We start from the raw sequence: 24554 nt of genomic DNA, 5'->3' as shown, positions 1-24554 counted from the left end.
GTTGCTGTGAGCTGAGATGGCGCCACTGCATTCCAGCCTGGTGACAGAGCGAGATTCTGTCTCAAAAAAAAAAAAAAGAAAGAAAGAAAAAAATGAATTTCCATATAGGAGGAGAGAGATCTGTGCTCTGGACCAAAATATGATCTTAAGTAATTGTTGAAAATTATGTACAATAAACCAGTCCATCCTATTGGACTCTACTTTATCATAGTTAGAATCGTTTTACACTCCCTTTTGGTTCCTTCCTACTGTAAGTTTCTGGCAGTGATTCCGAGAGAGGAGTTTTCTGTTCCTAAATGCACTTTGGGTTCATTATCTATCTTTCTTTTCAGTACCTCCCAGCACATTGCTTTGACTTAAGCACTATGCAGAATGCTTTCTACATGGCTCTTAAGATAGATGCTTCCTGATGCCACTAACGGATTGATAGCAAGTTAGCTCATGGGTCCTGGCTGCAAGGGAGTGTAAGGGCCAAATCCTGATATAATTGTGAATTGTTTTCGCCAAGGAGCCTATGCTCATGGAAGGCTAATTAGGGAATTAGCCTGTTTTCCTCTTCCGGTTTACCCTTATCCCCAGAAGAGATGTGATTGACAGGCGGTTCCATGATTGAGGCTTCTGCTGTCCATCCTTGCTTGAATGCACAGGTGGAATTGTGCAAATACTCCTGGATATAAGGCTGTTTTCCTCTCTTCCTAGGAAGGACATTGGTCAAACATTTCTCTTGCTTGCATGCAGTTTGTGTTAATACTGTTAGACTGAACAATGTCTACAAGGGGTGGAGCTAGTGGTCTCAGGGGCTAAGGGCTTCCTTCTGGCTCTTGGGCTTGGCTCTCTGGGAGGTGTAGAGTCTTGCTTGACTAACACTGTAATTGCAGTGGTAACTGTCAAACTCTGGCCAATGTGGCATATATTGGAAGTATTTAAAAAATCTTGCTGATTCAGAAAAACTTGCTGATTGACCTAGTTTCTCCTCTGGGGCCTCAGGGTTCCCCTTTACACTCTATGGGAGAGCCTTGGTCCTTTAGAGGAGAAAGTTTCCTTTGGTGTGGGAGTTAAAGCCAGTTCAGTGATCACTGACCAGGTGCCAGGTATCTTCAGGTGTCATTTTACTTGATTACCATCTACCACTGCATGAAATCCTTTGGGATGATTAGGCCAGAACTCAAAGAAATGGGTCTGAAATGTGCACCACAGTGTGAATATTGTCCCTCCTCAAGTATCTGCTCCTTATAAATAGCAGGTATTTCATTCATGTGTTGTTGGCAAATGTAGACTAAGTAGTAAAAATCATGAGAAAATGAAGTTTTGGAATATGTACCAATTAAGAGTTGTGCTGAAAACACTTGGGGCTATGGTAGCGTCAATGGAATATGACATAGTCAATTGAAGTGACTATTTTGTAGATGATACCATTTAATTGTATATATAGGGTCTTATATGCTTGTTAATAAATTGATTACGTTACTTTATGGTCACAGCTCCTATTAGAAGTTTTCATGAAGACTCTCCATGAGCTTAGGTTCAAATTACTTGTTTTGGAAATGGTCATCTTGTTCCTTTATAAACTGTAAATTCATATATTATTTAGCTTTAATATGCAAATACAATATCCATGAGTTCAGCCTATTAATTTAGAAACTCCCAGGAGGTTAGAAGGGTGGTCGGGGCATATTCTTTGGTTATTTTCATTAGCATGACATCCTTATGCTTTATAGGTGGATTTAATTCTTGAAAATATTCAAAAGTCATTCAGAATCAAGGTGTTGGGATGGAGAGAAAGGAGAAACACACAGGAAACAATTTAGCATTTGCTGAGTGTTGACGATTTTAGAGCATTTTGTCAAGCACTTAATATACATCATCCATTTTAATTCTCTTAATTACCTTGCAAAGATTTGCTTTTTATTTTTTGAGACAGAGACTTGCTCTGCCACCCAGGCTGGAGTGCAGTGGTGCAATCTCAGCTCACTGCAACCTCCACCTCCTGGGTTCAAGCGATTCTCCTGCCTCAGCCTCCTGTGTAACTGGGATGACAGGTGTGTGCCACCACACCCAGCTAATTTTTTTTCTGTTTTTGTTAGAGAAGGGGTTTCACTGTGTTGGCCAGGCTAGTCTTGAACTCCTGACTTCAAGTGATCCACCGTCTCGGCCTCCCAAAGTGCTGGGATTATAGGCGTAAGTCACCACGCCTGGCCGATTTTATTATTTTTTTTATAAAACAGATATGAAACAAGTCTCACAGAGGTAAAAGAACTCATTTAGGATTGTACAGAATGGCAAAGTCAGGATTCAGACAGAGATTTATTTCACTCCATTATTCATTTTTTACACTCCAGAATGCATACAATAGCTTTTGGTTAACAAAGACAAGGTGTGGCTGTAAAATAGTATAAGGTTAAAGCATTTCATTTTTTGGGTGCATTACTGTTTCTGAAGAGTAGAGAGGTTTTTTTGTGTAAATAAAAAAAAAAACTCTAGGAAACATCTGTAGGAAATACCAAAATTTAATGTTTAACTAGATTTTCAAGGTAAATTTACATTTATCTAGCTAAGTGTTATATTAAAGTTGTCATAACATACCTCAAATATTTATTTATAGTTCATATTTAATACAGAACAAATCCAGTCTTCGTGTTAACACCAGGTCTTGGCAGAGTTTCTGAAATGAAACATTATGAAGAAAGATAGTTTAGATTTGTTGAATCTGAGCTTTGGGGATTTCAGGTGTATGATGGTTTTTTTTCTTTCTTTCAGAATATTAACATTTCTATTAGTTTTTTGATGAAAATGAGTTTTAAGATTCGTAATGAGGGTTTTAAATGAACACATACAAAATACATATCAAACCACTGATCCCGATTGTTCCCGTTAGTCGCTGTGACATTGTTACCTTTAGTGGCGTGCACTTGGAAATGTCAGCCTTCAGAGAAGGGGGAGTTAGCTACCTTGAGTAAGGCCTCATGGATGTCATGGCAGTCCTCCATGTTCACCAACCACCAGAAAAATTCGTCTTCAGTCCACAATTCCAGCTCGCGTTCTTTGGTGGACTTGGAGCCAGAAAGTTTCTTTTTGGCCCTGTTTTGTAGAAATTGTGCATGTACTGAAGAGAAGCTTTAGAGTGTGGATAGAGCTGAAGGGAATTCCCTAGCGCACCCAGGAGCAGGAGGCAAGCCCAAACCCCGGGGGGTAGCCAATCATATTTTGTGATTGTGTATGTTCTTAAAACATCAGAGATGGCACAGCACATGAATATAACTATCGATATAGAGGTGCATAGTGAGCATTCTAAGTAGCAGATAGATACCAAAATACTGTCTAATCCCAGAATTGCCTAAACTGCAGGGTTTCTCGTTCTCTGTTACACAGACCGGTGGGTAGCCTTTCCACACATCCGTGTTTCCTCCTCCGTAGTAAGAGAGTGCCATGGCTGGCAGACGAAGTTAGTTACCTCCTGCACTTTATCTTTTTGTCTTTTTCTCTTCTTCACCTTTTGGGATGCTGCTGACTGTATCTGTCCCAAACTTCTTTTTGCATTAGAATCAGATCTATGTATGTTTGAGGAGGTTTTATTTTAAAGACTTCATTTTTATTCAGCCCTAGGAAGGGTCAAATATGACAAAAGTAAAAAAAAAAAAAAAACAACAACAAAAAAACCCTCCTTAGGCATTTGCTTTGGCAACATTAAAAAAATGCCTTGGTGCTAAAAAATATTTAATGATGCATGTTCACCACTAAAAAGCGCCACTGAATTCACAGTATTTCACTGCTAAGGGGCTGCATGTACTTTGTGTTTGGAAATTTGAAGAATTTTCCAGAAAACAAGCACCCATTACTCTCATTTCAACAGTTAATCCATGAACTCTATGCTGCAAAAATGAAGCATGTAAGGGAGAATACTTTTCTATGGAAAACTCAGTGCTTTTGATATTTATTTTAGCAAGAATAATCAGATGCTAAAAATAATTTCAGAGAGAAGTAGAAAAAATATTTCAGATAATCTTTTCTTATTTCTTCTCCAAAAAGCTGACACCCATGTAAGGTATTTTTTAACATTGGGGTTTTGAAGGTGTTATCTTTTCTGGTATCCTGTCATTACATGCTAAAATTGAAGGAGAAAAGATTATTGAAAATGAAGGGAATTGCAGGGACATGTTACACCAAAGGGGTGAACAAAAGAGGTTTAAAGTTTGTATCTAGAATTAAAAAATAAGAATAATTAGTAAGACTAGTACCAATTATTGGCGACTGGTAATTGATAATTGGTAAGAGTAGTACCAAATAGTGGGCATTGTTCTTAAAATACATACCTCTACCCCAAACCCCACGTGTTAATTTAGAATCATGAAACAGACAGATTAGACTCTGACTCTTTTGTTAAAAGAAATGTAATACTGTGTCAGCGAAACTGGCATTAGGTTCTTAGTGGAGCGTGGTGTGTGTGTGTGTGTGTGTGTGTGTGTGTGTGTATTGTGTAACGTGTGTTTGTGATGAAAGGCTGTTTTGCATTGTTGCATAAAGAAGTTTGATTTTGTGATTTTTAAAATGATATTTATTTGGAAACTTCTTAGGGTAATTTAAAAGATGTATAATTTCCTTGTGTTTAATGAAATCTATTGTCAATGTACTAATAAATCTTGGTTTACAGCATCTTGAATACTTGATCATTGAAAATTAAGGAAAAAAGTTAAAAATGAATAAAGTGTGTTGGACTGAAATGAAATTGTTTCTAGAACTTTGTTGTTTGAAGAGATAAAGCAATGAGGCCAATGCAACTGTCCATCTCTCCCACAAAATTAACTCCTTACCTAACTGTTAACTCTACCTCGAAGCAGAAAGTTCTAGGAGTATACTTTTAAGAGCAATGTCATGTTTTTTAATTGAGTCTCCAAAGAGAATAATTTAAAGTAATTCATCACTTATCTATTCAAATTCAAAACAGACTTTGAGAACATAGAGCTACTTACCTTGAATGTGATTTGTTACATTATACTTATATAACATGCTAACTCTCTAATCTCAGTGGCTTCACACACAGGTCTGTTTCTCATTTACTTATGTATCTATTATGGCTCTGTTCCACATAGTCTTTCAGGGATCCAGGCTGACAGAGCCTCCACCATCTTGAAGCGGCAACACCTGGAACTTTCAAGGTTAATCTTGGCTGCTGGGGCAAATAAAGGAAGTGCCCAGAGAATGGCAAAAGAGCTTTTCTCTTTCTCAGTCTGAGAGTGCCATGTGTCTATTCTCCCATTTCATTGGCCTTAACTAGTCTCATGGCTCTGCCTAACGGCCTGAGGTCCCGAAAATATACAGGAGTAAATGGTAAGAATTCAGTGGGTATAATTCTTTGCCACATGGTTGACTTTGATAGGTTAAAAATATTTTCCAAAGAAGTCCAACTCATTATTCTAAAAACTGGTGAGTAAAGGCAAAATCTGAAGCATAAAAAGGAATAATTTCCAAAGAAGTGAATATCAAAACTTGATCAACAAAGCCCTTAAAAACCCCCTCCTCCTATCTCCTAGTTGGCTACTGAATAGCAAACTAATTCATCGCTAAAGTGGCCCAGAAGCCAGTGCTGTGAGCCAAGGGTAAGAAACCTGCATATGTACTCCTGAACTTAAAAGTTAAGAAGAACTTGATCTCAGATTTCACTTAGGGAGGAAAAGAAAAAACACTGGATTTGGAGGTCTCTCCTCACTAACAGCGGAGTTTTCTAAACACACTGGCATCTAAAACTTTGGGGTGAGAGGTGGAAGGAGGTAAGGGAGTCGTGACCCACAGACTGAAGCACAATGTGGGTATTTAGAGAGTCCCGCCTTGAGCACTTTCTAGGTGGGAAGCAGCGTAACTGATTTCTGTTTTTCATTCCGTTACCCCACTGCTCACCTAAAGGGTCGCAGTGGCCTAAGCTACATGAGTTATTGGGGGAGGGGAGTATAGACGTCAGTGCTGACTTCCGGTAAGTCCTTACTTCCTTCCATGGCTTTCTGCATTCATCAAGGCAGGTTTTTATGCAAACAGCAAATAGTTACCCCTTCCTGAATCTACCATCTTCTGCTCAATTATGTGTCTATGAGTTAGGCAAAAGGATTTCTGCTAAAATTCTTAAATTAGGCTTTAAAAATAGGCACATTAGAAAATGCTTCTTTTTAAGAAATGAGAAGGGGGAAGGGTTATGAACATGGTCACTTGCCTTCCTTGCTTTGGCACCAGACTTGGTACAACCTCAGTTTTAAGAGCTGTTAAAAAGCGTCCAGTTCTGCCCTTCTTTGTAAAATTGCCAGCTAGGCAGACATGGCCTTGGCTGCTTCAGCGTGTGGCAGCTAAAAAACATTTTTAATTGCGCAGAGACTTTGGAAAGCAGGGAGATCGATATTCAGTGCTCACTTTTGAATTGAAACGTCAAAGTTTGATGCAGTTCCAATTTAAAATACCAACATAAAGCAGTAGTAAGCAAAAACCGTTCTTTCGCCTGCTGGAATGGCTAAGATCCTAAGCACTGAAGAAAGGGCAAGCCTGCCATGGATCAAGTTGTTCTAGATGTGTCCTCGTCAAAACGGTAGCACTGAGAGGCGCGCTGCTGCTTTGGAAATCAAAGTAGCCACTTCGCGGGTACGGCCTGGAGCCAAACAAAGATGTCTTTAGTTGCACTAGACTGCCATCTTGTGGTCATTACGGAAATCACATGCTAATCTCGGGTCTCCTGGTTCTTGGGCTTGACCAGGTGCTCTCAGTAATGGGGAGACAGATTAGGGTGGCAGGGTCGGTCCATGACTTCTCACCTGCTGAAACTTACTAGAGCTTGGGTTGGTTCCGCTCTGGTTCTGAGTCACCCGCCCTGTTGGGGTTGGAAAGTGGGGAAACGTGGGGGAAGGAATGGGGAGGCGGGTGACGGATGCAGATTCTGTACCTGAGTCCCGGAAGGAGACCCACTGATATGGGGACCAGGAAATTCAGACAGAAGGAAATACCTTCGCCAGCCGAAGAGAGAAATAGTTCGGGTTCCTCTGTCCCCTATCTCTCTGTAGTGCTTCCCCCAACATGAGGGTCAGGGATTCTGTAGTCTCAACAGAGAAAATGTGATTTTTAAAAGTCGTTCTCTCTACTTACTTCATACAGCAGTGGGGTCACTACAGGGCCCAAGGTACTGTGCTGGCCCGTCCTCCGTGTCAGCATCACCGCTGGGAGAAAGGCGGGTTAACTCGACCACAACCAGCGATGACCACCTGAGGGTCAGTGTCTTGGCCAGCAGTGGGGAAGGGTGAGGTGATAAGTGTGGGAAGGGTGAGGTGACAATCACTGGATTGTCCTCCCATTGGCCGCAGACTCGGTACAACATCAGCGCTTTCTTACAGGGGAGAGTGTCAAGTAGGGCAGATAATACTTCCAGGGGTCGGGAGTCCAGGAAGGTGTACGCAAAAGGAAAAGGAAAATTTTGAGCTGATAGGGGAATTAAGGGGTGGACAAGACTTCTCCAGGTGGAGGTGGGGCTGGAGGGAAGATACTATAAACAGGAGAGGAGATGAGAAGTGAGAGAAAGTTCCTGCCTGGGAAGGCGGCGCTAACCCAGGAGCAGCTGAGACAGGTGAGGCGGAGCGGGGGCAGGAGCGGGGTGGGACGCTGGGTTTCTTCTGGCTTAGAGTCCAGAACACCGAGGGCATTGGGAAGCACTGAAGGCTCCTGAGCAGGAGGCTGAGATCTGAGCCAAGGTGGTAGAAGACTCCCCAGGCAGAGAGTGTGGGATGTCCCCGGAGTTCAGAGAGGCAGGAGGTGGGAAAGGGGATTGGGGACTGCCGAAGAAGCTTTCACAGCAGCTTCTATGTGCCCTGGGGGCCTAAAAGCCCCAGCTGGTAGGGCATATCCAGGTATTAACTGCCCTCCTTAATACCTAATTTAATTATCAACTGAAGATCTTTGTTTCCTGTTAAATACATTTCAGAAATATCAGGCAGAATCGGACTCATTTGGGGAATGGAGGATTTTTAAAAAGCTCAAAAAATAAGTATTTAAAACACTTAAAAAAAAAAAAAGAAACCAACATATTGAGATATATTTGGCAAAGGGTTGGAGTATAAAGTACTCATTCCTTCTCTTGGAACCAAAAAACTGCACATACTGACGATCATAGGTTTGTTTGGTTATTTTTAAAAGGCCAGGAGGGTCTCAGAAATGATCTGGTTTGTGCAGGGACAATTGGTTTTTGTCTCACACACCAATCTTATTCAGCAGCAGGGCTGGCTGGAGATGTGGTTGGCTGTGTTGAAAAGGCCTGTGAGGCCACCAGTGCTCTAGCTTAAGGGTCAAGCGTCCTGTTGGATTAGCCATGTCTTCCCTAGGGACATTTTGGGAAAAGAAATCACACATGCTATGTATTTGCCATCCTTGACCCAAATCTCTTATTTTGCAGTTGAGAAAGCTGTTTTTAGAGAGATTTGTGTGATTTTTGAAGCTCACAGAAATAGTAAAAATGAGTGTTTGAAGTTAATTTGGGTCTTCTTGAATTTCATGTTGCTGGTTCTTTCCACTAGTCCTTGCAGATGGGGCCTCACGATGGCCTCTCTCTTCCCGGATCTGGTAAGTGTGTGTGTGTGTGTGTGTGGGGGGGGGTGCATGCTTGTGTGCTTGTGTGTGTGCATATGAGTTTAAATGGAGAAAGTGGCGAGGGCTGGCTTCTGAGAGATGTCTTCTTCTTCTACATCTGGAGAAGTCACTCATCTCTTCTGAGTCTCAGCTTCCTCACAGATCAAATGAGGCTAGCTGGGCAATCAGTCTTTAAGGGCCTTTCAAGATCTGATAAGCAGCTCTGGGAGACATAGGGTCTCTTTCATGCCCTTACTACATAGTAGGTACTCTATTCACAGCTATTGAATTGAACTAAAATGAATTTTTCTCCGGGACAGCAATATTTGGCCCAGGCACATTTTACAGAAAGGAACAAGGAGCAAGGCACCAAGACGTGCCTTTGAATGACAATGCTGTTGCCTTAGGCTCTGTTCTCTTGATGAAAACTTGGATTCCTCAATTCTCCAAGGGTTAGATTGGTAGGTGCCCTGACTCTTTGCTTTCCTTTTTTTCTCCTTCTATTTTTAACCTTCTGCTCTCTGGACATTTCACAGACTGTTAGCCCCTCAACCTGAAGGCTACATTTCTTCAGGAGATTTATAACAGACAGAAGGAAGCATATGGAATTTGTGAATGAGAAAACTCGAGATCTTGACAGGTGTTTCCACCCAAGTTCATGGTTCCCGAAGAAACCCCCCCGCCTGCCTTTGGTGGGTCTGTTCCCTTGGTTTTAAAAAATTCCGTTTTGCTGCTCAGGACCAGTGACCTAATTTGCGGGGCCCCCGTGGAAAATGAAAATGTGGGGCCCCTTATTAAAAAATTAGTGAGGATTTCAAGGTGGTGACATCAGAGCATTAAACCAAGTGCAGGCCCTTTGTGACCATCTCGGTTGCCTGCCAGGAAAGCCACCTCCACGATGCCTCTGCTGCCTCCCTTGAGACAGCAATGAGGTAAATCTGTGGTGAAGTCATTAAGCTGAGAATGTTCTATAATACACTGATTTCAGCTCAGTTTTATAAGTTTGGCTAGTATTCAATCATGTGAATAGAGATCAGGACTCAATTTTACTTGCAAGGAATGCGTGCACCACAAAAACTTGGTTAAGTTCATTTCTCTGAAACAGAAAAAATTTTAAACACCTTTTATTTGAAGAAATATTGCTTCTAGGCTTTCCTGAAGCCAGAATTGTTCTATAAAAGTATCATGGAATATTATACATGATTAAAAAAACACAGTATGCTCCCTAATAGTTTGAAATATTTTTACAAAGCACATCTTTCTTGACCATAAATATGTTTGTTCTGTCATCCCACTGATGATACGCACATCAGGTAAGCAGTTAATTTGAACATATGTACAGAGTCGATGATGAAGATTTAAAATTACCAAAAAGATTCAACTATAACATATTAAATTTTCTTTAAAAGAGTTTACCTTAAACACTAAAAGAAAACATAATTTATCTAAGTGCTTGAATTAACTAAAAACAAGAAGAAAACCACTCTTAAGCTAAGCAGAAGCACATCTTCTTGGGAAGCTGAATAAGAGGGTACTGATGACTCAGTGAGGTAATCCTTTAGCTGGTTTTTAAAAATCTAATACACAACAATAATATTTTCAAGAATACAGATTTTCAAAAGCAATTTTGAACTACATCTTTAAAAGATATCAGAACTTGGTGAAGACCTTACAAATAATCATAGAACACAATATCAAGAAATTCACTTCCTTATATTGAAATTGTGGAACATTCATGATTTTATTTTATTGTTCCTGGTTTAAATTCAAAACTAACCATGTTTTGTCAACATTTAAGCTTCTTAGCCATGCTAAGGAAACCAAATAAAGATGAAAATAAAAGATCAAATAACCCACAATATATAAATCTTAAAGATATGGTGCACAAGTTGAGTCTAGGCACAGAGAGAGCAGGCAGTCTTCATTTTGTTTACTTATTTATTTATTTCACCACCAGCATTATTAGCCATGCCTTTCTGCTAATCAATTTTAGCAAGTCGAGGTAAAACACACGCAACATTTTCTGGCAAAAGCTTAATGTCAAACAATACGTGACCCATACTGTATGTCGTCCTTGGGGGTTTATTTTACTTTGTCACAATGACAGCCAACAGTGAGACTGAGAAGCCTGTAAAAATAAAAAATAAGACGAATCAAATAGACATGGCATTTTAATCTCAAAGTGCAAAATCATTGAACTAAAAATGATGGCATCGAAAAATTCCAGTGGTTTAAAAATGAATCAAAACTTCCTTACGCAGGCAGTGGAAGTGTGTTGAAAGATTTACCAGGGCTGTCAAGTTTTAGACACTCAGATAGGCACCGTTCTAGCCTCTTGATTGGATAACATGTGTATACTTATGTCCCTACGTGATTCAAAAGATAATACTGTTTTAGTACAAAACAAACAAACAGACAAAAAATCAAAACCAAACCAACCAAAATATCCCCAGCCTTTCTTTCCACTCTTGGCAGATAGTAAATGATGACGATGAGTCGCCGCGTGCACGCTGCTTGCTCACATGCACACTGTCTTCTCCTGCACAAAGGTACCCAGGGTAGCTTGGAATGTTGGTGGCTATGATGACCTCTATTAAGTCTACAAATAAAAACACTAAAAAAGAAATACTGTGTTTAGGGTAAGGTAGCAATTTCATCTAATCAGAGGAGAGTGGAGAGGAGGCGCTGCCTTCTAGATGCTGTGACTTCTCCTTTTCGTGATTCTTCTCCAGCTTGGTCAGCGTCTTCCCCACTATGCTGGAATTACCTGGATGTTCTGTGGTGGCCATGGTGAACATTTGAGGAACTGAAATTCTATCGGAACGCACAGGAAGATACAGCTGATCTTCAAAAATGTCCTCTCCGGGGCCACCATCCTGGGGAAGTGCTTTTGAGTGCCTGCCAGTGGGCTGCAGCCTGGGGCTGGGCCTCAGCACTAGCTCTGTCATGCCATCGCCACTGAAATCGGTTTCCAGATGATTGGTCCCTTCATGCCCCATCCATTTTTCAGTTTTTCTCCAGTGTTCGGAATTCAAATGATTAACTTCTGGAATGTCATTATTCCATTCAAGTTTACTCTCTGGACTTAATGTTGGTCGGTTCAAAGGCCGGGTTCGAAGGTCGGCTGGCAAGGTTAAAGGAGGTGCTTTCCCAACCGTGTGCCTTGGGTCTTCATCTGAGTCAGCAGAGGCCATCTCCCTGGACACAGAGCGCTCAGTAGAGTCAACCGGGAACCCGTCACTTTGAGCACTTTGAGTCTTATTTGTCGTGTTTTGCTCATAGTGACTGTTCAGCAGTGCAAATACTCTGTCTACATCCTTCAAGTAATTAGCCCAGTCCAGCAGACTAAGTAGTTTTGTCTGTACTCATAGATGTTTTCATTCACACTGTGTAGATCCTCTCCGCCTTGCCAGTTGATGTCTGCCGTGAGATGGGGCTGATTAACCTTCCCATCCATCCCATAACTGTCCTCTGAAAAGAGAGAAGAAGGTGAATCATTAGTTGAGAAAAGATTTCCTACTTATCTGGACAAGCAACTTACATTGTCTTTACATATTTAATCAATGAAAAATATGACACTCAAAGGCATTTTTCCCTAGTCATTTGTTATCACAGAGTGGCCTTAGGTTACAAGTGATTGAACAACAGAAAATTCGGGAAAAAAGATCACATTTGTGAAAACATGTATGACTAAGCATGGTTAGTGCTGAAAATGGCACTGTCCTTTCAGTCAGGGAATTTGGATTTCACTCCTGGCCCCATTCAAATCAACGCTGCAACCAGAAGAGCATGTGAGTGAGCCCCTCTGAACCTTGCTCCTCATCTGTCAAGTGCAGAAAAGTTGTGTAACAAGAACAGAAAACCAAACACTGCATGTTCGCACTCATAAGTGGGTGTTGAACAATGAGAACATGTGGACATAGGGAGGGGAACATCACACACCGTGGCCTGTTGCGGGGTGGGGGGCTAAGGGAGGGATAGCAGGGGGTGGGGAGATTGGGGTGGGCTAATATTAGAAGAAATACCAAATGTAGATGACGTGGGGATGGAGGCAGCAAACCACCAAGGCACATGTATACCTATGTAACAAACCTGCATGTTCTGCACATGTGCCCCAGAACTTAAAGTATAATAAAAAAAAGAAATAGTTGTATGATAAAATCATTACTACTAATAAGGTTACTGGGTGAATGACAAATTTGAAAGTATTGAATGTAATAGGCAATGCTTAGTACGAGATTTTCATTTTATATTCTCTGACACTCAGCAAAAAAGCAAATCTGAATGCAATTAAGTTCTTCAAATCAAATGCCTGGATTTATTTCTTTGATCATATTTCTTCCCTGAAAGTTCTATGTCCCAGATATATTTGTGCCTTAGATAACTGCGTGGCTTTCTTATATGCTAAGAAGGCACCAGCTTTCTCTCTCTCAGATATTTCCACATCTCCAGGATGACTGTAACCCGGCAGAAAACAGCACTTGTTCTCTAGTTGTGCCTAAGTACCATTTGGAAAGAGGTGTGTGCAATGAGCATCCATAAAGCCATACAGATCCGCAAGAAGGATAAGTAAAACTACACCAAACCCACACCCTCGGTCTAGGTGGAACACAGAGAATCCTACAATCTTCAGATCACCTGTAAGTAAAAAAAGTTAACACCAAATTCCAGCAGAGCTGAATGTCACCCTTTGGCCACAAGTCTTGGGAAAACAATATGGAAGAGAGAAGAGGGAAGTGTCAGTGGAGTTAAAGATTCACTGGAAGCCGTTGGTGGAAGGAACGTCAGTCTTTTGCATAAAATACTGTAAAGAGTCCCGGTGAGCCACAGCACCACTGACGCTGAGGATGGGACTTAGGGATGCCTGTGTATGATTCGAGGCCGCAGTCTGGAAGCCATTGCTTCGGGCAGAAAAGGGCACAAAGGAAGAGAGAAGGGAGAAACAGCTTTTGGAAACTGGGTGGTAAAAGAAGGAGGAAGCAAAAGGTGGGAAATTTCAGGTCCTGCAAGAAAAAAGAGATACGAAAAGTTGGAAGACATACAATCTCTCTCACTTTCACTCCCAAATAATAATAAAATAAAAAGATAAAGTATACTTAGTTACACTCACAGAAAAGAATTCTCTCAAGCTAGGAGACTTGTAAATACTACATATCCATGAAATAAAAGCAGCCTAACTCTATATCAAATTACTATTAAAAAAGTAGAACAATGAGATACTATCTCATGTTTAATGGTGATTATTAAAAAGTCAAAAAAAAAAAAAAAACAGATGCTAGCAAGGTTGCAGAGAAACAGGAATGCTTTTACACTGTTGGTGGGAATGTAAATTAGTTTAACCATTGTGGAAGACAGTGTGGTGATTCCTCAAAGATTTAGAACCAGAAATACCATTTGACCCAGCAGTCCCATTATTGGGTATATACCCAAAGGAATATAAATCATTCTATTATGATCACACATGCACACATATGTTTATTGCAGCACTATTCACAATAGCAAAGACATAGAATCAACCCAAATGCCCATCAATGATAGACTGGATAAAGAAAATGTGGTACATATACACCATGGAATACTGTGCAGCCATGAAAAGGAACAAGATCATGTCCTTTGCAGGGACATGGATGAAGCTGGAAGCCATTATCCTCAGCAAACTAACACAGGAACAGAAAACCAAACACTGCATGTTCTCACTTATAAGTGGGAACTGAACATTGAGAACATATGGACATAGGAAGAGGAACATCACACACTGGGGCCTGTTGAGGAGTTTGAGGGAGAAAGAGAGCATCAGGGAAAACAGCTAATGCATGTTGGGTTTAACACCTGGGTGATGGGTTGATAGGTGCAGCGAACCACCATGGCACACATTTACCTATGTAACAAACCTGCATGTCCTGCACATGTACCATGGAACTTAAAAAAATAAAATCAACAACAACAACAAAAATAAAGTAAAAAAAAAAACCAAGAATTTTTAAAATCATCTTAAGAAAATGCCCCTGGCAAAATAAACTATAAAGTGCAGAAAACCACAGCATGCCAGTGCTGCATGAATTAAGTGTTCTCAATCAAGCATCTGAGGATGGAAAAGCCGTCTTAAATCAGAAATTAAAATATGAACCCAGCATCTTATATCCAGTCCAGCTCTCCTTCAAGTGTCAAGGCAACAGAGGAACAGTTTGAAACACATAAGAAAGTGGGGGATACTGTGCACATCAGCTCAACATCAGCGATCTTCCAGAGGATGTGATTTGGTCCAAGAAATCACTGGGGAAGCTGCAGCAAAAATACAAGGGTGCACATTTAATAGACTTATCAGATCTAGGATAAACATAAAGGTAGAAGAAGAGTGAAAAAATGATATATGCATTTTATAGAACACAGTAGAAATAATGCAACTAAAAATGTGAGAGGTGGCACAGACCAAAGAGAGTAAGTTCACTAAGTATGAGTCAGGTCATAGTTGGGAGTGAAAGAAGGCCATTAAGAACTGTCCAATGAGATAATGAAAGGTTAAATAAGATAGCAGGGATTTAGGCCAGGTGTGGTGCCTCACGCCTCTAATCCCAGTACTTTAGGAGGCTGAGGTGGGTGAATCACTTGAGATCAGGAGTTCAAGACCAGCCTGGCCAACATGGTAAAACTCTGTCTCTATAAAAAAAGAAAGAAAGAGAGAGAGAGAAAGAAAGAGAGAGTGAGAAAGAAAGAAAGAAAAGAAAGAAAGAAAGGAAGAAAGAAAACCCCCCAGGGATTAGGGCATTAGAAATGTGTAAGTACAAAGACAACTACCAAAATGCAACCTTACTAAGTCCTGAAGGAAAAAGAAAAGAGCAACTATCTTGATAAAGAAGAAATTATAGAATATGCAATGAGAAATATATAGATACACAATAGGTGATATCAGTCCAAGGCAGATCAAATGGAACAAAAATTAATAAGAATATGTATTGAAATATTACCGGAACCATCAAGTGGAATTCTGGTGTACTCCCTTGTGGTAGCCACTGGGGCTCATAAAATGAGTGGGCATGGAGGATGGTGCTCCAGCCATGCAGAGATGGGCTAAGTCTAGACCTATTCCTCTTGCACTCTCAGACACATAATTCCAAAAAGAGAGCCAGAGACTGCAGATGGCTATGGGGCAGATTGCCCTGGGGTAGGCATCCTGCACATAGCTGGCAAGTGAATTACGTGGGAGCGACCAATGTCAGCAGCCCTGAGAGGCTGGACAAGGGTCCTAACAGAAATAGACACTTACCCTGGGCTGGGCTTTGTAGACCCAGTGGCAGATGCAAATGCTTAAAATATTATTACAGGATAGGAGCAGAAAATACTACACTAACTTGGACCACCAAGTTACATTTCTTCAGATCAAAGGCCACATTTTATAGCCCACAGTGTCCAAAAGTGAGGAAAGATGGCTCACATCAAATGAACATATAATGGTGCACATTATCCTTAGAATAACAGTTCCTTAAGAATAGGAAGGAATGGGCAGTAAAACATTTGCTGTCTAAAATGGGGAGAGAGGGGAGATAAAAGCATTGAAGGCTGGCTTACATATCGTTACACTCAACATGAGGGGGGCTAAGGGAGGGTCCCCCACTGGACAGATTTCTCTGCTTTGCAGGGGGATAGAAGGAGGGGGCAGGAGAGGATGCTGCTGTGATGATGCAAGTCTTCTGCACATCGCCTCATCACCTCATCAGTTGCCCCTGATGCAGAGATGCAACTGCTGGTGTCAGAAGCAGGGATGCTTCCTAAGCAAGAAACCCTCATTATACTTTGAAATGATGTCAGAATTCCTAAGGGCCTGATAGAGCAGGTTGTGCCTTCACCCCATTTGGCAAAATTGGGGTTAGCAGTGAATGCAGATATATTTATTACCTGGCAGTTAAAAACAGCTCATTAGTTCTGCACCTATGTAACCTTACTCTGATGCAGACTGGGCAAGAGTAATTGCTAGACTAGTATTGCTGCCTGAAGTCTAGAGCAGCACAATGGCTGAATCTAATGTCTCTTCCAAGGGAGGAAAAGTTTGGTCATAAATGGAGAGATGGAAGAATAGTAACAGGCTGAAGGAATGAATAAATGGATTATGTCATGAGTCATGAGAGAAATCCAATATTACATTAACAGCTCAAAAAAGGCTCAGAACAGGAGATGACATTGTCTCTTAGCTCCATTATACAGACTCCTGAAAGGGTGAGGTCATATATTGCTAAGCCACTCTTGACATAATCCAACACTGACCCACGATCAGGCTGGCAAACCTGAGTGGCCTTGCCCTAGGAGGTATTTTCATATGACAGAATGATGGACTGGACTAATTATTGGTGGCTGAATGAAACTCTAGGAATGTGCCGGTATCTTTTCACTTTTGTAATCTTTTTACTAAGGGATTCATGGCCAGAGGACTGGGGCATAATAAGAAATATGTATTTGGTTTACTCCCAGTTGACAGAGATCCTAAAGCCCTTGCAGTCTCCAGGGAGATAAGAGTGTCTTTCATATGCTGAGGAGATGGCTAGGGAGCTGGGCTGATCATCAGAAAGACTTTGGCATCGTTAGAGAGTTGGGACTGTCTAACCCTCCGACCTCTAGGGAGGGGACAGGGCCTGGATATTGAGTTAACCACCAATGGCCAATGACGCAATCAATCATGCTTATATAATGGAACCTCCATAAAATCCTTAAATGGTAACAGGGTTTAGAGAGATTTCCAGTTGGTGAATGCAACCACATGCCATGAAGGTGGCACACTTCAAACTCAAGGACAGAAGCTTCTGCGTTTTCTGCACCTTAGCGTATGTTCCTCTTCGTCTGGCTATTCATTTGCGTTTCTTATAATGTCCTTTATAATAAACTGGTAAATAGGTAAATATTTTAAATATCGTTGACATATACAAAATTAAAAACACAAGCGATGTGACTCATGCCTGTAATCCCAGCACTCTGGGAGGCTGAGATGGGAGGACTGCATGAGCCCTGGGGTTTAAGAGCAGTCTGGGCACCATAGCAAGAACTCACCTCTAATAAAAATTTAAAAATTAGCTGAGTGTGGTGTCGCACACCTGTAGTCCCAGCTACTCAGAAGGCTGAGGTGGGAGGATCGCTTGAACCCAGGAGGTCGAGGCTGCAGTGCGCCATGATTGCCACTATACTCCAGCCTGGGTAACAGAGGGAAACTCTATCTCAAAAACAAAACAAGAGACTACTTTGCAGACCTCAATGAGAATAAATTCAAAAACCTAGATGAAACATAGTTGCTCAGGAAAATAGTTTGGTGAAATTTACGCTGTTGAAAGAAAAACCTTAGCTGAATTAAGTTTAACAGGGTTTAATTGAGCAAAGAACGATTTGCAAATCTGGCAGCCTCCCAAGCCACAGTAGGCTCAGAGATTCCAACGAAGCTGCATGGTAGAAGAAGATTTATGGACAGAAAAAAGAAAGCGATATACAGAAAACAAAAGTGAGGTACAGAAGCAGCCGGATTGGTTAAAGCTCAGCGTTTGCCTATTTGAACAGTTTGAGCAGTTGGCCACCTTTGATGGGCCAAAACTCAGTGATTGGCACAAGAGTAGGCCACAGTCTGTATATAGCTCTATTTAGGTTACTGTTCAGGATGTACAGGAAACCTTTAGGCTGAACTTAAAATATGTGAGGAGGCAGATTTAGGTTAAACTTGGTTTAACAACCCAATATAGATAGAAAGCTTAAATAGAACAATTTCCATAGAAGAAAATGAAAGCCTAAAGAACCACTCTGCAAAGATGCATCGGGTGTATATACTTTCACAGGAGAAGTTTTCCCAAACCTTCAGTGAAAAGAGAATCCAGGTAAACTGTTCTAGAGCAGACAGACAACTCAAGAAAACTTCCAAACTCTTTACAGAGCAAGTATAACACTGATAGCTGTGATAGGCAGAATAGTGGACTCCATCTGGCAAAGATGTCCACATTCAAATTCCTGGAAACTATGGGCAAGTTCCTTTACCTGGCAAAAGGGACTGTGTGAATGTGCCTAAGTCATGGATCCTGAGACTGGGTGGGGGGACTATCCTGGAGTATTCAGATGGGACCAGTGGGATCTCAAGAGTCCTTATAAAGAGAAAGGGAGGTGGTAGGAAGGAGGGTTAGAGAAGGAGATGTGATCCCAGAAAACACAGGAACACAGGAAGGTGGGGGTTGGGGGAGAGACTGATTAGAAGATTGGTTACATTTTTGTTTTTGAAGATGGAGGAAGAGACATGAACGAGGAATGCAGGCAGCCGCCAGAAACTGGAAAAAGCAAGGACGTTCTTGCCTTGAGCCCCCAGAAGCTTTTAGCCCAGTAAGATTCATTTAGGACTTCTGACCTCTAGAAATATGAGAGAATAAATTTGTGTTGTTTTAAAGGCATAGTGGTAATTTATTACAGCAGCAATAAGAAACTAATATAATACCTAAAAGATAATGCTAGTAAAAACAAAAATGAAATCAGATTGGTATCATTTAAAAATATGATATAAAAATCTTAAATAAAATATTTGTGAACAGAATTCAATATTGTATTAAAGAAAGCAACACACGATGACCCCGTGGAATTTATTTCAGGAATGTAAGGATTCATTCTTGCCAAATCTATTAATATAACATATCATAATAATTTAATCTATCTAAAGAGAATAATTATCTGAGCATCTTCATAGATGCTAAAAAAAAAGGCTTTTTGACAAATTCAACACTAATTAAAGATAAAAGCACTTAAAGAAAAAAGAATTGATGGCTATTTTCTTAACATGATAAAAGTATATATAACTCAGTCCTAAGGCTTGCCTCTTATTTAATAAAGAAACCCTAAAAGCATTTTAATTGAGATCAGGAGCAGGGTAACATTATGTTGGAAGTATTAGTTCACTCAATTAGATATATCTCTACATATCTGTAGGTATAAGAAAAGCTGTTGAGGCTGGGCGAGGTGTCTCATGCCTGTAATCCTAGCACTCTGGGAGGCCAAGGTGGGTGAATCACCTGAGGCCAGGAGTTCGAGACCAGCCTGGTCAACATGGTGAAACCCTGTCTCTACTAAAAATACAAAAATTAACTGGGCGTGGTGGCAAGCGCCTGTAATTCCAGCTACTCAGGAGGCTGAGGCAGGAGAATCACTTGAACTCTGAAGGCAGAGGTTGCAGTGAGCCAAGATCGTGGCACTATACTCCAGTCTGGGAGACAGAGCAAGACTCCTTCTTAAAAAAGAAAAGAAAAGAAAAGAAAAGAAAGAAAAAACTGAATCGATGTTGATACATGCACGTGTGTCTCTTAGGTCTATCCACCAAAAGGATCTGTATGCTACGACGCCTCAGCAGCAGTTTTATACACCTCAAATCCAGATCTTGGTGTTAAAATGCCATTACTCACCTTTAAAAGGAACTAGGGCTCTTTGGAGAAATGGCTTATTCCAGATGTTGAGTGGCAAAAATGCAAGATGAATCTGGAACATGTTGTTAGGCCAGAAAGCAATGAGGTGCTCAAAAAATAATGAGGATGCTTCAAAAGTACCCATGTACTTCCATAAGTCAGGTGCAGGGACAAATCTAAGACACTTTAATCATCAAAATAAATAATGATAGCGAGAGAATATCCACGGAATACACCGAGAATCTGAGTCCCTACCAATAGAGATAAATACATAGGAGGGGGGGAAAGTTTCTTTAAAAAATATTTTTGAACCAGGGCCTGGCTCTGTCACCCAGGTTGGAATGTAGTGGTGCTATCTCAGCTCATTGAAACCTCTGTCTCTAAGTAACTGGGACTATGCCCAGGTAATATTTTAAATTTTGTATTTTTAGTAGAGATCAGGTCTTGTTCTGTTGCTCAGGGTGGTCTCGAACTTCTGAGCTCAATCACGTATTCCTTCTGCCTCTGCCTTCCAAAGTGCTGGGATTACAGGTGTGAGCCTCCACATCTGGCCAGGAAATCTCTTCTTTACAGTACAATACTACCTAAGAAATGCAGATGGAGCTAGACACAGTGGCTCATGCCTGTAATCTCAGCACTTTGGGAAGCTGAGAGCTGCGGGGATCACTTGAGCCCACGAGTTTCAGACTAGCCTGGGCAATATAGTGAGACTTCGTCTCTATAAAAATATATTTTTTAAAGATTAGCTGAGTGTGGTGGCATGCACCGGTAATCCCAGCTACTTGTGGGAGGCTGAGGTGGCAGGATCCCTTGAGCCTGGGAGGTCAAGGCTGCAGTGAGCCAAGATTGCACCACTGTGCTCCAGTCTGGGTGACAGAGCAAGATCCTGTCTCAAAAAAAGAAAAAAAAAAAAAAGGAAAAAAGGCAAGAGAAATTACAGAGAGTGAGAAATCACCATTTGCAGCCATCATGGTAGCAACAAATGACTCAGGCAAAAATGAATCATGAATGCCTTAAAAGCTAGTAGACGAATTACTTATTAATTAAAAAAGAAAAACAATTATTGTGGCCTCACCTAGCACACACCACCTTTGCCAAGTAATCAGAGATGTCCTGCAGCTCCTGATAAGCTATCTGGAGAGTACAACATTACTTCTGTGGTATTCCTGACAAAAATCCACAGCTTCAGTTCAATCCTGATGACACATCAGACAAAAAACCCCAAGGGACATTTTACAAAATAACTGGAGTGTACTCTTTAAAGTATCATGACTGATAATGAGAAGTTGAGGAACTGTTCCAGATGAAAGGATACTGGAAAGAGGTGAGTTTCCTGCAATGTGTGATTCTGGATTGAATCCCAGGCCAGAAAAGCAAAAAACAATGAATATGACATTATTGGGATAATTGTTAACATTTGAATATGGAATATGGATTTGATAACTGCATGTAATAATGGTAAATTGCTTGATTTTGATAAATGCATAACAGTTATGTAAGACAGTGTTTTTGTTGTTAGGAAATGCCTCCTAAAGCATTAATATATAAAGGGGAATGATGTTTGCGAATTACTTGCAAATGATTCAGAAAAAAAAGGTGTGTGTGTATACTTGGAGAAAGTGAGTGAGAGAACAAGAAAAAAACAATGAAGCAAATGGGGTAACAGTTCTTGGAACTATTTTTGCAACCTTTCTGCAAATGTAAAGTTACATCAAAATAGAAAGTTATACTTATTCAACATTAAAACTTAAATTTTCCATGTGTCTCCTGGTTTCTGCCAGTCTTCAGCTCACAAAAGGAAATCTTTTTCTCTGGCCATTTGAAAGCTCCTTATTCAGAGAGAAAAGGTGTAGATAGGCTTGTTCTGACAGGCAAATTTTCAGAATAAATGTAGATGATTTCAAGTTACAGATAATTATCCCCCAACCCTGGAAACAGAAAAGCTGTGAATCCACTAAGAGAAATTCAAGAACATACCTAGGTCACAAGCCAAGTCACATTTCTTTCTGGATGACACTTACTTACTTTTAAAAACCTAACCACATAATTACATCATGGTATATTCTACAGATGAGTAACTTAAGAGAGGTGCATGCCTGGAATTTTAACTCTTCCTAGAGCAGTGTTATAATTAACAGGTGCTAATGGTGTCATAAGAAGCAGAAGGGATGGTTTCTGTAGACACAGGCTGACTCCTGCAGCTTCTCTGGCCTCTTCCCTTCCCCTTTGGCACATCACCTCTGTACCAGCCACAGGAACAAGTGCAATGTCCTGAATGTACCAAGCGCTCTCCTTCCTCACTGTTTGTATTTATTTCTAGAATGTTCTTCCCTGCCTCATTATCCCAGTCAGCTCTCAGCCTTTAAGATTAAGCATCATCCCCTCCACAGAGCCTCTCCGGCTGTTCCTCTGGGTTTCCTCAGAACTGTATGAAGAAAGCCAGTTCATCATGGCATCATCTATACCTGATTCTGGGTACCTGTGCTCAGTTGCAAATGAATTTCCCTGGGCTAGGTGTCTGCAGTTTCAAGAAGCAAGCAATGGATCGATCAGAAAATCACAAAGCATTATATATAGTTTGTTGCTCGTTGCTATCTGGCAGGATATTTTAATTAATATTGCTGTTCTCTTCCAAGTCTCACTTCTAATGGTATTAATTTAAATTTCACAATGGAAAGAGCCCAAACAGAGTATTTCACAATGGAAAGAGCCCAAACAGAGTATTAACATATCTGCTCCTTTCTCCTAAGCCCTTCCATGTTTTGCTGTGCTTTTTGTTTTTTTTTCTGAAGGCACGGGGTTTCCAATATTTGGACCAAATTGGTAGGCATCTTTGGTGATTTTCATGCTGCTTGAAACATAACATGATTTAGCTTGAAATGGAATTTGATTTAGGTTTTGAAATTTCAGAGATTCTGATTTTGGTGTCCTGCTAGTATCCAAAAGCAAATTGTAAATTTACAATCTGTAAAAAAATTTACAAATTTATAATTTTAATTTTTAATCATAATTACAATTGATAAATTTACAGTTTGCTTTTGGATACTAGCAGGACACCAAAATCAGAATCAGAATTGGCCATAGTAAAAAGAGCATAAAATATCTTTCTTTCTTCCTTTTTCTTTTTTTGAGAAAGTAAAGGAATAAAGAATGGCTACTCCATAGGCAGAGCAACCAGAAGACCATGAATTTCTAACTCACATAATTTTATGGACAAACTGCAGGAATAGCTATTTATTTTACAAATAAAAGCCAATTGGCTGGGAGCGGTGGCTCACATCTGTAGTCCCAGCACTTTGGGAAGCCGAGGTGGGTGGATCACCTGAGGTAAGGAGTTCAAGACCAGCCTGGCCAACATGGTGAAACCCTGTCTCTACCAAAAATACAAAAATTAGCTGGGCATGGTGGCAGGCACCTATAATCCCAGCTACTCAGGAGGCTGAGGCAGGAGAATTGCTTGAACCTGGGAGGTGGAGGTTGCAGTGAGCCGAGATCACGCCTCTGCACTCCAGCCTGGACAACAAGAGCAAAATTCTGTCTCAAAAAAAAAAAAAGTCAATTAATGTTCAACCATAAAGATAGTCTAAAAAGAGAAATAAATATAATATATGTCATTTATCTATAGAGGAATACCTGTGTGTGGTCAATGGCTGATTATATCTGCTTATTGGTAAATGCACATAACTTTTTCTCCTTATTAATATAGCATTGGCATTAAAAACTGCAATTTTATCATCCATTAATGTGAAGATAAATGTCTTTCCAAATTCCTGGGCTTGACCAGGTATAGTGGCTCATGCCTATAATCCTAGCACTTTGAGAGGCTGAGGTGGGAGGATCACTTGAACAGGAGTTAGAGACCAGACTGGTCAACATGGTGAAAACCCATCTCTACTAAAAATACAAAAATTAGGCATGGTGATGCGTGCCTGTAGTCCCAGCTACTGGGGAGGCTGAGGCAGGGGAATTGCTTGAACCCAAGAGATGGAGGTTGCAGTGAGCCAAGATCATGTCACTGCACTCCAGCCTGGGCAACAGAGCAAGACTCCACCTCAAAAAAGAAAAAAAAAATTCCAGGGCTGTTTGATACAATTTATCTCTCACTATTCAAATTTATTATCAAACATTAATCATAGAATAATATGAATTCAGGGCTTACTTTTCAGGTACTATCTCATGAAATCCTTGTGTATTAATATGTATATGTATTATCATCTTTTTAAAGATGAGAAAATTCAGCCATAATAAAAGAAGTTAAATAAATAGTCCAAGAAAATCAGTATAGTGTAAAGATGAACAGCACAGCTAGAACCAGACTCCTGGGGTTTGAATTTCACCATTTATCAGCTGTGTAATCTTGGGAAAGTTACTTAAGTCACTCTGTGGCTTAATTTCCTCATCTTTAAAATACAGATAATGATAGTACTGACCTCACAAAGTTATCGAGAGGGTTAAATACATTAATATATGAAAGCACTCGGGAGAGCCCTGGACCATATAAGTGTTGTAATACTGTTAGCAAATGGTCCTCAAATTGGGAAGCAATAGAGCCAGAACTGACCC

The 24554-nt window shown here is 40.6% G+C and overlaps 1 protein-coding gene across 1 annotated transcript in view; it reads right to left on the bottom strand.

Annotated features, from left to right (window-relative positions):
- Positions 1 to 9694: 9694 nt before the first annotated feature.
- SULF1 (sulfatase 1) overlaps positions 9695 to 24554 on the bottom strand; it is a 193549-nt gene continuing 178689 nt past the window's right edge. Inside the window, 2 exon segments of the mRNA XM_012463652.3 lie at positions 9695 to 11935; positions 11938 to 12057. Coding sequence (XP_012319075.2) covers positions 11244 to 11935; positions 11938 to 12057 — 812 coding nt within the window. The 3' untranslated portion in view covers positions 9695 to 11243.

Source organism: Aotus nancymaae, unplaced genomic scaffold, assembly GCF_030222135.1.
Source record: "Aotus nancymaae isolate 86718 unplaced genomic scaffold, 86718_ANA_hifiasm-v0.15.2.pri h1tg000036l, whole genome shotgun sequence".
Lineage (NCBI taxonomy): Eukaryota > Metazoa > Chordata > Mammalia > Primates > Aotidae > Aotus > Aotus nancymaae.
Note: the sequence above shows the minus strand (reverse complement) of the source record. Positions and strands in the feature narration are given on the sequence as shown.